Raw genomic sequence first — 14,854 nt, 5'->3', positions numbered from 1 at the left:
TGAGTTTTCTTTTAATTTACTAATTATATTTAAATTTATTCTAATCTAGATCAATATATATTTTTATTAGTAAGCTAATCTAATAGTTAATTAATTGTATTTGTATTTGTAACTATTATTTTCATTATTAAAATGTTGATTAATCTAAATTGTCATACAATCACGTAATTATTTGTAACATAATCCAAAATTTTATTAAGTTTATGATTTAGAAAAAGTAGTTGTTGATAGAAAAACAAAAAAAAAAAATATTCCATTGAAAAAGAAAGTTATGACCATTTAAATAAAATTGAAATGTTATATAATTTCGTAGTAACAAATTTAAATAAAGATGAAATCCCAGTGGAGTACATCATGGTAAATAAAAATTAAGTGGATCTTATCTACGAAGGATTCCAAGACCCTCTTAGGGGATGCTTCATAATGATAGATGCCTTTTGCAACAAATGGTAGCGGCACATATAGCTCGAGAAGCTGATGCTTAAATTGTTAATTTCCCTTTTCTTTATCACCGTTACTTTTTTGTTTTTCTTATTCTGCTTAATGCCGAAATTAGTGTTAATCAGCAGCCAGAGTTCGTATTTGGGACCCCAAAATGTGCCATTTCTTATTTCCACTAATATTATGATGTGAACGTGAACGATGATGCGCAAGAGCAGCGATTAAAACAACACGACAAGAAACCTAAGCCGTATAAACCCTCAACCCAAAAGGATTCCCAAGTTTAATGAAAAAAAATGTATTCAATTAAAAATATATATTTTTAGTTGAAAATTTAACCCATAGCGATTCAAGTGAATCATGAAATCAAATGCCCAAATTAGTAAGGTGAACCTTTAGAAGGCCGACCTGCTATTGCACACTCATTTACAACATTGTGAGAACTTTCGGAAAGCCCGCTGAGCAAAACCTAAATTGAGTCTTATTATGAGTTAAAAAATCCTGGACCACTATTGTATAGGGACTAACATTGACCAAGTTGTTGTATGGGGCAACAGAAAAGCTACAAATGCAAATCTTATACCAATTAAAGACGGGAATAAATGTCAAAGCTACATTTCTGCTAGTGATAGCTCACTCCTTCTCCGTTCACCACTTCACCGATGCGGTAGGCTGTGTATGCACCATTTGCGTCTTCAAGTATTCTTTGAGATGCTTCCTTACTCATGACGAGAACCATGCCAATGCCCATGTTGAACGTCCGACTCATCTCAGCATCCTCAATTTTTCCAGCCTAAATCCGTATCAAATCAAAATTTAAAAAATACCATTTAACCAGTTTAAGGTGATTGAGAAAAACTAAAACAGGCCACGACATGCAAACCTAAAACATTGTGTTTCCAACTAGAAATATAAAAACAAGGAAAGCAATTCAATATTTATGTATGGAAGGACTTTCTACCTGCTGTATCCATTTGAACACAGCCGGCACATTCCAAGAATCCTTATAGATGACAGCACCAAGGCCTTCTGGAAACACTCGAGGTATATTGTCAGTAAAACCACCCCCTGTGATGTGTGCTATCCCCTTCACTCCTCCCTTTCCAATTATATCTAACACCTGGAAATGGAAAGGAGATTTTAACTTGCAAATTCTGCACGAAAATATGAGAAGAAACTCATAATGTCAAACAAAGGTTTGACTATAACCTGCTTAACATATATAACAGTTGGCGCCATCAATGCTTCTCCTAATGTAACTGCAGCACCAGGGAGTTGATCCTTTAAAGAAAGGCCACTACGAGCCAAAACCCTGCAAAAGATTTTATGTACATCAATAGGATTTCATGAAAAGAAACAAGTACAGATAGGATATTCCTTTACAAGGGCTGCTAACCTTCTAACAAGAGAGAAACCATTTGAATGGACTCCACTAGAAGGTAGGCCAATCAGTACATCTCCAGCCAAAATGTTTTTCCCGTCAATAACTGAATCCTTTTTAACAATGCCTACTGCAAAGCCACTAAGATCATACTCACCCTTGGCATAAAAATCAGGCATCTCTGCAGTCTGAAAGGCATGTAAAATCTATTGAGTTGATCTAGGATATTTAAATTTTTTATAGCAATTCTAATCATATAAAAGACTTGAAAGGGTTTCAACACCACAGAGCAAAAATGCATTTAGCAGATTTGATCAACTCAAAGCAAATTATTTAATAGTAATAATAACACGAGTAGGGTTAAGAAAATCAACTACCATGAGCACTATTCACACCATTGTCAACTTGATATAAAGTAACAGCTTTAAATGTCTGTTTAATGTTTACCAACATTTGTAATTACACGGCCAATAACAGTTCTTCATATCAAAATTTTCTCATTATTCATTCCATGAACCTATAAATTATCAAAATTCAAGAGGAAATCATACCATCCCACATATTAAATGAATTAAAAATTAAATCATGTACCTCTCCACCCAACAGAGCACAGTCAGATTGTTGACAACCATCTACGATGCCCTTTATAACCTGAAGAACGACAAAATAGAAAATGAACATCACTATAACAGTTAACCACAGAGATTTATCCACATTCCGACCAACAGAAGTACACAAAAACAAATTGAACCTTTTCAGCAAGGTCAACATCAAGGTGACTCGTTGCAAAATAATCAAGGAAGAACAATGGCTTTGCTCCAGAAGTAACAATGTCATTGACACTCATTGCAACCTGAAGAATAAGTTTATTAGGACGAAAATATTAATTTATAGAGAAAATGCATATTAACAAGGGTTGCTCCAAGCTTACAAGATCAATCCCAATAGTTTCGTGGATTCCAGTCTCAAATGCTAGCTTGAGCTTTGTTCCCACACCATCAGTACCAGCAACAAGGAAAGAATCGCCTGTTCATCCAACCAAAAGTTTATCCATTATTTCAACAAACCAAGCCCACATTTTTCCAAATAAACAAGAAATGAAGACAACTTTTTATAAGCATTTAATAGTAATACTAGCAATTTGATATTTTTTAAATAACGACCAAAAAATACAGGGCGAATAGAATTCAATTTAGGTGCTTGACAGTTTGTTTGACATTATGAGTTTCTTGAGAATTAGATTAAGCTCCTTCATCCATAACCTGACAAAACCATAAGAAGTTACAAAAATTCATAATATTTGATATTGGGACGGCAAGAGGGGAAACCACCGAACGGATAGGCTTAACAATTTCCTGTTTTCAACGAATAAGAAAGGTATTCTTACGGTGCTTTAAAAATTTTAAATTTCCTCGTTCATGAAAATATTACCGAGGGGGTAGAGGCCGCCAAAACCACCAATACCAGGTGCCATCTTAGCGATTCTTCTAACGAGCTCAGACCCCGCATCAATGTCGACACCAGCATCCTTATAAGTTAGGCCACCAGACGCATCAGAGTCGTTTGGCATGGAACGGAAGCGGCTACTAGAGATGCTATTCCTTTCTAGCAGGGATAAAGAAAGAAGCGGAAACCTTTGGGAGAATAAGCGGTAGGGTCGTATTACCAAAGGAGTTTGAGTAGCAATTGTGGGTTCATCGAAGATGGGTCTGGAAGAGGCCGCAACACAGCGAGATATTTCGGCGTTTGCGGCTGCCACGGTGTTGGTCATGGCAAAGGATGGAAGACAATCAAAAGCTGAAAGTGGTGTAGGAGTAGTATTTCACACAAATGCTGCAATAGACTGACAGGGAACGAGGGTTTTAGGGCTAAGGCTTTTAATCTGTATTTGCTGGGTAGAGGCTATCCTTGGGCTATTATTTTCCGGAATAAAAAAGATTTGTTTTTTAGGCCCAATATTGGATTAGTAAGAATGTCCAAAATGGCTTAATTGTTGGGCCGTCCACTTTCCGTTGTGAAATAGCAGAAGGGAGTTGTTAGTTGGGCCATAAAGAACAAAAACTAGTTGCAGAAAAACAGATGGGAAGTCAGGTTGAAGACAAGACAATGACTGTGAAAACTGCCCTGCTTAACATCAAAGGTATACACTAAGCACTGAAGCATAGCATGGGGAAGGTAAAATCATTTATATATTATTATTGCCAAAAGGAAAAAAAGAAGCGAGTAAACAATGTATGGGAAGTCGAAGTCGAAGCCGATGCACGTGCCGCCACGTTTTGTATGAGTTCTCTATTTCTCTTTCATCTGCTCACTCATGACATCGCATGTTATCACCCTGACAACCAAGTCCTTTTTTTCACTTTTTATCACTTTCTTTTCCCTCCATTTCCCTTTTCACCCTTCTTTATATATCCATGTCCCTGAATTACATTCTCAATAACCTTCTTTATTTAACGAATACAACAACAAAGCGTGTTTAATTTATTTACTCATCAACAATTTTACTTATATTCATAAACAAAAGGTCAAATTCTTCTACTTTAATTTTCTCATTTTCAATCCTTAAATTTTTAAAATTTAGAAATTTTAATTACAATTCGATAATAACTATTAAATTTATTAAGTTATATTAAACATATTATCATATGTACAATATTATGTTTGTTTGCTATTTTATATATTACTCACAAAATTAATTAATTAATTAATAGATTTAACTCTTACCGTTTGCATCAATACTAAATTTTTAAAATTCAAAAATATAGCCACTAAGAATGATACTAAATCTATAACTTTACACATAATACAAGATTAATAACATAATTTAATCAAACAGATTTAATCGATACAAAAAATAAAATTAATCAAATTAAAATACAAATTACAAGTGTAAGAGCAGAATTGGGGGTCATTTTACCCAAAAAGGCCCTTTAAAAAATATAATTACGGAAATGGGCCGTTTATTAGGTTATTTATCGGATTAAGCCGTTTTCCACGTAAGCGCGATTTAATGTCCACATCAGCAAAACGCTCCCCCAGCGAAGCATTTTGCTCGTCTAACGGTCAAAAATTTGACCGTTGGCTTCCAACAGTCCAAAAAAAACTATAAAAAGGCCCCTCAAATCATTTTTTCACACAAATCTCTCACAATTTCTATAATTCTCTCAAAATTCCTTTCCTTTCATTTATTTTTCACACAATTCTCTCATAATTCTCAACATTTTTTCAATATTCCCTTCAAAAATCTATCAAATTTCATTGAAATTTTCTCAAAATTCTATCAAAATTCTATCAAATTTGTTTGTTTAAATTTTTTTTGAATTTAATTTTTTTAAATTAAAAAAATTCGATCGTGTTAGCAATGACCGGAGAATTAATCCGTTTCGATAATAAGCACATCTCCGTTGATCAAATGACAATGGTAGTGATAATTTTAAATTTTCAATACTATTCGATATTTTTTAATTTATGCAAATTTAATTAAATTTGCAATACTATTTGATATTTTATTCATTTATGCAATTATAATTACAATTTCAATCTCGCTTGATTTTTTTTCATTTATGATGTTTGCATTAATTACTTTATGCAATTTTAATTAATTTTGTTTTATAAATTTTTATAATAGTCTAGATCGGTGTTGCAATGCTACATCCGTAATATGTTTGGTCCTCCATCGCCGTTGATCGAGAATTTATAAATTTTTATAAATTCTAATCAGTGCATTGATAGAAAGGTGGAACCCAAGACACACACTTTTCATCTTCCATGCGGAGAGTGTACTATCACTCTAAAAGACGTACATTTGCAATTGGGATTGCCATTGGATGGGTACGCAGTCGCCGAGTCCGCATCATCTACTGATTGAGGAGCCGTATGCTACGAGCTTTTGGGTGCTATACTGGATAATATTAACGGAGGTCGGATTGAGATTGGATGGTTACGAGACACATTCCCGGAGCCGAATAATGATTCGACTGAACTCGAAAGAATACGATATGCTCAGGCATACATTCTTGGGATGATTGGAGGTTATTTGATGCCAGACTTGTCACGAAACCTCGTACATCTAATATTACTGCTGAAACTCGTAGATTTTAGAGCAGCCACCGAATTGAGTTGGGGGTCTGCCGTGTTGGCAACATTGTACAAGGAAATGTGCGGGGCAACGAGAACGAACAAAGCCAAAATAGGAGGTTGCCTATCACTACTGCAATCATGGGTACGATTTCGTTTTCCATTTTTACGTCCTCGAGTAGACCACCCATATACATTTTCACTCATAACGAGGTAAATTTTATATTAGATTTTACAATTATTATGTAAATTTAGAATATAATTGTATGCTAAAAAAATATTTAATTAGATGGAACCATTCGGCGAGTTATGTCGGAATATCTACCTCTCTTGAAGATATACGGCTTCTATTAGACCAACAATCGGAAACAGAAGTAAGTATTAAATAAAATATATATACATAATAAAATAGTCGTTTCGTATTTAGTATTTAGTATTTAGTATTTAGTATTTAATATTTAGTATTATGAATTATGTATTATGTATTATGTATTATGTATATAAGTAATGTTTTTATTATATTCATATGGTTTCAATAGATACCATACGAGGATCTGGCAATTCGAGTAGTAATTCCGGATGAATTCCTTCAAAGTCTAAACGTTTGGTATGTGAAGGTTCCATTGGTGAACTATGCTACCATGGAGATGCACCAGTCAAATAGAGTATTGTGGCAATTTAGATTCCAACAACCGATTCCCGTGGCACCCGAGATGTTTGATGATGAGCACAAAGTCGACTTACAGCAACTACATATGGATTGGCCGAGATTCTGATCACACTATATCAAAATGTAGGAAAATCAGTATGATTATATACCTACTCTGGAATCGATCATCATTCCAGAGTTAGCTTGCGTACCGGAATACATGTCATGGTTTAGGATCTATGGCAAACTATATTTATTGTTAGAAAATGAGAGGCGATGACAAATTCGTGCCCAAAGGGAACGATAGGGCCCTTTAAATCCAATAAGAAAGGGACGACGACGTAAGCCCATCAACAGTGCCCACACGATCACTAGGCCCAACAGTTCAACCGATGACACCTACATTACAGCCTTTTCAGATTATGCCATGTGCATATCCTAGCCCTTATATGTATCTTAACCCTTATATGTTTCCTTTTCCTAGTCCTATGGCAAGTTGGAATCCATGGCTCGGTTTATCTCCGTTCCCGATTACTCCGAGTCAACCTCCAATCTATAGTTCGCCATCGCACGAGAGATCGCACGAGGCTCCATCGGGGAGCTCTTCTTTCTACCAATCTCCATCACCTTACGGGATTCAAACACATCCGCCATGAGTGATGCAAACACCGCCGCAATCATTATTCTATCAATGTGAGTCACCCTCCCAACACTCACAACCAGATCCCTTGCCGGAAGAATCACAACCCCCTCCAAAAGTTAATTGAAAGAGGAATCCGGCACGGACTCGTCGACGACCCCCATGTGACACTGATTCCGACTGCTACGGACATTAATTTTTTTAATATATTTGTACAAGCTTTTTTATATTGTTTCATTTAATAAAAATAAAAGTTCTTTTGAATAAGACAATTGTAATACAACATAGTTTCATTTAATAAAATATAAATAATACAACATAGTTTTTTACGACAACTATCAACTATTTCGATTTAGACATGATCTACTTGTATGGTTTGGGTTCATACACCATTCGCACAACTTCTGATGATTGGTTATTTCTCGAATATCTATATTGGTACGTATTCTAGTCGAGCAAAGTCCACCCTTCAGTTTGCAACGCAATTCTCTATCCCGTAACAGCTTAAACAGAGCAAGCGATACAGGCGGTAACTTACGTTCATCTGGGACAGGTGGGAATACGTATCTCCATACGTTGTACATAGTTTCTAGTTTGTACACTTCGTTGACGTAGCTCATGAGATATAGACAGAGATTCTGACAAGCTGCAATTACATTAATACATGGATAACGAAGTGCGTCAGACCTCCCACAGTGGCAAGTCCTATTTCTTAAGTGTACACGATATTGTCCGCCAATAATACCTTCGTGTGGTCTGTCAAACTCTGTCACACGAAACTATAGGTTGTCTCGATCGTGACAGACTATGCGTATGGTGTTCGCCCGCGCCTTCGCCTTGTTAATTTCTTGCAATACATTTGCACACCATACACAGCCTCCTTGCATTTGGCCTTCATAACTAGCTGCTCGCTTCAGAAATAGTGTCGCTAAACGAAAATATGTCTCTTGAACAATCGATGTTATCGACAAATGACGTGTTCCTTTTAGAACAGAATTTATACATTCAGCCAGGTTTGAAGTCATATGACCATATCGTAAACCGCTGTCGTATACTTATGTCCACTGCTTGAAAGGTATGTTACAGAGGTAGTCTGCGCCTTCTTCATTAACTGAACGCAAAACTGCCAATATCTCATGAAAACAGTCTTTACTTATCTCATACCTTGTCAATATAAGTTGATAGAGAAAATTACATACCACTTTTCCATTTAAAATAAATTCAATATTACAAACGAAATTATATTACATGTTAGTCACTTATCGTTTTTCACTTGTAAATCGAAATTGCCTGTAGTAGTTGGACGCAACGTGCCTTAGGCAATACCGATGGTATGTGCGATGCTACAGGCTTCCCTATCGCTCAATTGCGGCTAGTATTCCAGTGCCTCGATCCGATATGAAGCAAATATTAGGTTAGGGATATACATGCCTCCTTAACCTAGAAAGAAAGAACTCACAGTGATCAGCTGACTCCCCAGGTGTTATTGCAAATGCAATTGGAAGGATTCTCCTACTATCATCTTGTGTCACAGCTAGCAATAGTCGATATGTGTATCTACTATACATAAAGGTACTGTCAATTTGTACCAATGGCTTGCAATATAGAAATGTGTTTCGACATTGCTTAAAACTCCAAAACAGACCCTTAAATACTTGGCATCCACGGAGTAACGGACGTTGTAGTACGCAGGTTCCGTTTCAAGGTCTATTACGTATCCTGAGACATATCTATCCAGTACCTGATACCACTGCCACACTTCATTATATGAAATGTCTCACCCACTATGAATATTTTCCAATGCCTTCTGCTTAGCTATCCAAGCCTTGCAATAAGAAGGCGTGTACCTCAACTGGCTATGAAGTTCTGCACACTTGGCCCAAAGTTCTGGGATCGACCTTTACCGTCAATAGTATTAAGGTAGCTAACATATCTGAATTCATATTGGGATGATCTTCCGAAACACCTGTCAACGAAGTACGTTAAATAATGCAACAGTACGTAATAATAGTACTATTAAAAAACTCTAACCAGTTAGTGATACTGTATCGGCAACATATTATGTGGACATTTATACTTTTTTATCTCCCACAAGCCTGTCTTTTTCCTCAACAATGAAATGATTTTCCATGAACATGTACCTTATTACACTGTACATTTGGCCTCAAACTTATTATATTTGGATTTAACCACGTTGTAGTTAACCCCGTTCATGATGCTATGTTGTTTTAATGCACCAAGAAAACCATCTTTATTGGAAAACTCCTTACTAGCTTCCAATTCACCTGAATCCAATGAGGAACTTGTACGGTCACACCTTCTACGTGGTAGATCTGGAAACTGCAACGCATCATCTTGAGATAGATCGACATTATGCATATGGGCTAAAGGCGAGTACGCCCTGAATCGCGGATCTTCTTATTCATCATCTGAACCCCCTTCAACATCTTCAGGTATGGTTGGAACAGACCTTGGTTCAGAAAATAATACAACTTCTGCACCATTGGGGCCGGTCTCTCGAGGTGGATCCGCATCGAACTCATTATCTGGCCCATTATCATGTGCAACGTAGAAGGTCTCCTCTCCCATGGACGTTATAGGGAGTACATCATCCCTCCTTATGAACGTTTCACAATGTCTCCAATCAGATGTGGATTGCCAACCACTAGAAGTTGATGTCATTCTCTAGTACGTATTTCTAGCATCAAACATCGACCCACTGAGGTGCATTACAGAGGTTGGGTATTCCATACTACTATTAAACACAGACACTTCTGTGTTTTGCCACCTACTAACGGAGTGTCGGGCAGAGGTCGTGTATTTCTCTCGACTAGCAGTAAATGTTAAAGTTGCAAATGCATCATTTGGCGATGAAAATTCTACAAATAACTTAAGATAAGGTGATCCACTAGCGAAATGAGTCTGCACCATTGCCTCCAAGCTACGAGCGCCTTTGATGTTGAATGAATCATATGTCATAGGATCAACTGAAGTACAAAATCGATACTTAATAGACAAAACTTTCATTGGCATCGTTCCGAAGATTTTACGCCTAATTCTTTTAAGAAGTTCTATCAAATCTATGTTCTGGTTAAAAACCAGTCTCACTGTGTTCTCCGATAAAAAACAACACCGTTCTTAGTGTTACAGACCTCTTCATCATAGTAAATAACAACACTAATACGTTCACTCATCTTCATTTTATTTTCTTCTTAGCCTCTCTAAATTTTTTTGTTGTAAGTTATGCAACTTGAGAATAAAATTTAGCTTATTTATAGCCTCATTTTTCTACGAACTACTATAGCAAAAGAGCATCCACATGGGAGCTTTTTTTCTAAATTTTGCTGACAGTGCATCCTGTTTGAAGCGTTTTTTGACACCATTTGTTTAGAAATGTCTACTCAGAATTATTTTTCTACGAACTATTGTAGCAAAAGAGCGTCTACGTGGGAGCTTTTTTTTTCGAAATTTTGCTGATAGTGCATCCTGCTTGAAGCATTTTTGACACTATTTGTTCAGAAACATCTACTCAGAATTATTTTTCTACGAACTACTGTAGCAAAATAGCATCCACGTAGGAGCTTTTTTTCGAAATTTTATTGACAGTGCATCTTGCTTGAAGCATTTTCGACACTATTTGTTCAGAAACGTCTGCTCAGAATTATTTTTCTACGAACTACTATAGCAAAAGAGCGTCCACGTGAGAGCTTTCTCTAGAAATTTTGTTGACAGTGCATCCTGATTGAAGTGTTTTCCACACTATTTGTTCAGAAATATCTACTCAAAATTATTTTTCTCAGAACTACTGTAGCAAAAGAGCGCTAACGTGAGAGCTTTTTCCAAAAATTTTGCTGACAGTGTATCTTATTTAAACTTTAAAGTATTTTCGACACTATTTGTTCAGAAATGTCTACTTAGAATTATTCTTGCAGAAATCCTAAACCCTAAACCCTAAGACAAAAAAATTTATATTGCTTATATGTTTTTTCTAATACCCTAAACACAAATTTATTTTAAAAAACTAAACCCTAATTTAATAAATTAACCTAATACCCTAAAATCTAATTTAATATTTAATATTTAAAATTAATAGTTAATTTAATGAATTAACTTTAAAATCTTAAATCCTAATTCAATTATTTTTTCTCGAAACCCTAAACTTAGCATAGCGCCAGTATGTATATATGTTGCAATCATGTTATCATTGAGATTTTTTTTTCGTGTATGTATATTGGAAATTAATAATTAAAAAAAAATCAGAAATGAGCTTGTTACAAAGTAAAAGAAACTTAGTCGGTGGATCAAAAATAAAATGATCTAAGCCATTGATAAGGGAAAAAAACCTAAATGTTGAAGTAATCGAATTACTAAGTTGTTGTTTACACGTTAAGAGTTATTTAAGGGTTTTTACTAAAATATTATAAGAAATAAAATACCAAAATAGCATGTTTAAACCATTATGTATCAATTAACCCTAAATTTAATCAATTAACCCTAAACCTAAATCAATCCCTAATTTAATCAATTAGTCCTAATACCCTATACTCTAATTTAATATTTAGTATTTAAAATTAATAGTTAATTTATACCCCAATTCAATTAAATTTTTTCTAAAATCCCTAAACCTTAAAACCCTAAAAACCCTAATTTAAAAACATTAACCCTAAATCTTAAAAACATTAACATTAAATCAATTAAATAATAAAAATCTTAACCCTGAAAAAAAAACAAAACATTTTTTAGGGAGTATTTTCTTGACACGTACTCTGAAAACGTGCTCATGTAGATACGTTTTCGTAGAAAACAACTTAATCCAGTAAATAACCTAATAAACATCCTATTTTCGTAATTAAAATTTTTAAAGTACATTTTTAGGTAAAATGGCCAGAATTGGGATAAACAAAATTTGAGTTCACCCCACAACATATTCAATTCTATATTGTTTAATCATTTTTAATCACGAATCCTATTTAATCTATGATGTATGTATCCAAAATGAAGAACGTTGAGTAGTGGGGTAAAGCGGTAATTCAATCCAAACATAATATATGTCAAAAACAAAACAAACTAACTTACACTATAAAAACACACACACACACACAAAAAAAAAAAAAAAACCCAAATACTTAGATTATTGTTGCTGCACACTTATCTCTCTAAAAGAGCAACCTTCTCCTCGCATATGCATTTCTCCTCGCTCCCTGCGCACTGCCTGCTCCATTATTACGTGCCCTGCAAGCTACTCCACCGGCTGCCCTCACTTCTAAATCTTATCTAACGCTTTTTCTTTACTCAAAATGGTTTTAGTTCAAAACCCCGACAATAATACTGCTAGTCCTGAAACCGGAACTGCAACTCATCTCTCGTCTTCTGCTTCTTACAATGATGGCGACTGCACTGAAACGCCGCGTCTCAGTGAAGACTTCGATTCAACCTGCTCCTCTCCCTACGTTAGTGCACCATCGAGCCCTGGCCGTGGTCCCACCTCGGGATACTTCTTTAGCGCGCCGGCTAGTCCCATGCACTTCATTCTGTCTTCATCTCCTTCCCCGACGTATCATCTTAAGTCAGAGTCCTTGGCGATATCGGGACAATCAGATGCTTCGTCTTTCGAGTTCGAGTTCTCGTCTCGCTTCTCTAGCAATGGGTCTGTAACCGTTGGATCAATGAGTTCGGCGGACGAGTTGTTCTTGAACGGCCAGATCAGGCCCATGAAGCTCTCTTCTCACTTGCAAAGACCTCAGAATCTAGCTCCTTTATTAGATCAAGACGTCGAGGAAGACGACGACGGTTTAAACAAGCCGGAAGCTTCACGAGGAAGGGATCTTAAACTGCGAAGCAGATCTCTTCACAGGAAGGCGAGATCTTTATCACCCCTTCGAAACCAGGAGTTCCAATGGGAAGAAGAGGAAGAAGAGTGCATAAGAGAAGAGCGAAAAGAAGTTAGTAAGCTGATATTGGAAGGATTGAAAGAAACCGACGTTTCAAAGGAAACGACACCGTCCTCTTCTGCGTCTTCTTCACGATCTTCATCTTCGGGCAGAAACTCCAAGAAATGGATATTCCTGAAAGATCTTTTGTATAGGAGTAAAAGTGAAGGGAGAGGAAATGGGAAGGAAAAGTTTTGGACTTCCATTTCATTTTCATCATCAAAAGAGAAAAAGATTCAAATGGAACATGAAAAGCCACCCCCTTTAAAACGTAAGCAAAAGGAAAACAAACAAGGAGCTGGTAAGAAAGTGAGTTCCGGGAAGCCAGCCAATGGGGTGGCAAAACGACGAATTCCTCCGTCGCCGCACGAGTTGCACTACACCACAAACAGGGCTCAAGCTGAGGAAATGAAGAAGAGGACTTACTTGCCTTACAGACAAGGATTATTTGGTTGCTTAAGCTTCAGTTCGAAAAGTTACGGTGCACTTAACGGACTCGCCAGAAGTTTGAATCCAGTGTCATCCAGGTAGTTAACGGAGGACGGTGCACTTGAAAGCAGGGTCCCTTTTTTATGTATAGTTTCTTCTGGATTTTAAGGATATTAACATCGTGTAAAATACTGTTTTTATGTGTTTTAATCCTAAGTTTAAGGTAGCTTAGCTTATTTGCCTCTCTTGACGACCAGTACAAAAGAAGCTTATATTATGTTTTAATCCTAAGTTAAAGCTTCTTCAGCTGCCTGCTTTTTGTTGTGATTTACGGTTTTTTTTTAAAGGTATTAATCCATTGTTGTAGTAGTAAAACAGAGTTTTATATGGGAGGAGGTTGCATTGTGGTGCATATTTGTTTTGCTGTTTTAGACTTTTATCTGAGACTACTGCATGAGACTCTGTTTTCATGATCTGCAATCACCGTAGAACCATGTCGACATATAAAGGTCTGTTGTCTTCTTTGCGTGGATTCTTACGTAAGTTGATGATCTAGTGTGGGGGTATTCACTATGGACCAGTTTTTTTTTTTATTGATCACCACCGTTCACTCCTTTCCAAAGCTGTGATCTTTCAGGTTGCTTTTAACTTTTTATGGAAAATGCGAAAGGCCATTGTCCATTGTTAAGTAGTGTACGATAGAGAAGGGGATTGTGTGGGAGGGTAGCTAATATCTGCCACGTTTATGAGGTTGGGAGTCTCGAAATTAGCTGACCCACATGGATTATGTTCTTCTTGTTAGTTGAGCTGTAAGCATTTGTTGTTATCTTGGGCATAAACTTTGATTAGACCCACATGGGGGAGACATTGTGTTTTAACAAAGTTAGGTATTAAAGACATGACCCACACCTGCCTTTGAAAGACTTTGTATGTGACCCCCTTTGGGCGTTTCTCATTTCTCATCCATATTCCGTGCCCTTGGATTGCATTTGATTGGGACGGGGGTTGCATGCTGGGGCTTTAATCTTTAAACTTAATTGGGACCAGATTTTCCTTCTGTGGTATATCAAAGTTGGATTTGTGTGGATGGATTTATATACGCATTTTGGGGTTATTGAAAGTGCCTCATTTTTGATGATACGCACATGGGCACTGACATCAAGATAATGCTTGTTTCTTTTTAATTTAGGGTAAGATTTCATCAGAGTGGTGAAAATAATTAAATTTTATGAACCACTGAAGACGCGTCCACTGCACCACAAGATGATGGTGTATGAAGATTGAAAAGATCTCATAATCTAAAGGAA

The 14,854-nt window shown here is 36.3% G+C and overlaps 2 protein-coding genes across 2 annotated transcripts; one reads left to right on the top strand and one right to left on the bottom strand.

Moving 5' to 3' along the window:
- Positions 1 to 723: 723 nt before the first annotated feature.
- LOC108470572 (phosphoribosylformylglycinamidine cyclo-ligase, chloroplastic/mitochondrial) lies at positions 724 to 3,702 on the bottom strand. The gene is made up of 8 exons (XM_017771922.2): positions 3,254 to 3,702; positions 2,754 to 2,848; positions 2,574 to 2,675; positions 2,414 to 2,473; positions 1,838 to 2,010; positions 1,651 to 1,753; positions 1,403 to 1,561; positions 724 to 1,234 (listed from the first exon to the last, which is right to left on the bottom strand). The coding sequence occupies exons 1-8, from the start codon at positions 3,591 to 3,593 to the stop codon at positions 1,064 to 1,066; spliced, it is 1,203 nt and encodes a 400-aa protein (XP_017627411.1). The 5' UTR covers positions 3,594 to 3,702; the 3' UTR covers positions 724 to 1,063.
- Positions 3,703 to 12,191: 8,489 nt separating this feature from the next.
- LOC108474236 (uncharacterized) lies at positions 12,192 to 13,922 on the top strand. The gene has a single exon (XM_017776175.2). It carries the CDS (start codon positions 12,486 to 12,488, stop codon positions 13,647 to 13,649), a length of 1,164 nt encoding a protein of 387 aa, XP_017631664.1. The 5' UTR covers positions 12,192 to 12,485; the 3' UTR covers positions 13,650 to 13,922.
- The last annotated feature ends 932 nt before the right edge of the window (positions 13,923 to 14,854 follow it).

The sequence above is a fragment of the Gossypium arboreum genome, chromosome 11 (genome assembly GCF_025698485.1).
Source record: "Gossypium arboreum isolate Shixiya-1 chromosome 11, ASM2569848v2, whole genome shotgun sequence".
NCBI lineage: Eukaryota > Viridiplantae > Streptophyta > Magnoliopsida > Malvales > Malvaceae > Gossypium > Gossypium arboreum.
Note: the sequence above shows the minus strand (reverse complement) of the source record. Positions and strands in the feature narration are given on the sequence as shown.

Excerpts from the sequence above, each read along its gene's own strand:
- LOC108470572 (XM_017771922.2), bottom strand. The coding sequence starts at position 3,593 with ATGACCAACACCGTGGCAGCCGCAAACGCCGAAATATCTCGCTGTGTT. Across the intron at positions 2,676-2,753 it reads AAACTATTGGGATTGATCTT|GTTGCAATGAGTGTCAATGA; the intron begins GTAAGCTTGGAG and ends CTTATTCTTCAG. Across the intron at positions 1,754-1,837 it reads GGTTTCTCTCTTGTTAGAAG|GGTTTTGGCTCGTAGTGGCC; the intron begins GTTAGCAGCCCT and ends AATCTTTTGCAG.
- LOC108474236 (XM_017776175.2), top strand. The coding sequence starts at position 12,486 with ATGGTTTTAGTTCAAAACCCCGACAATAATACTGCTAGTCCTGAAACC.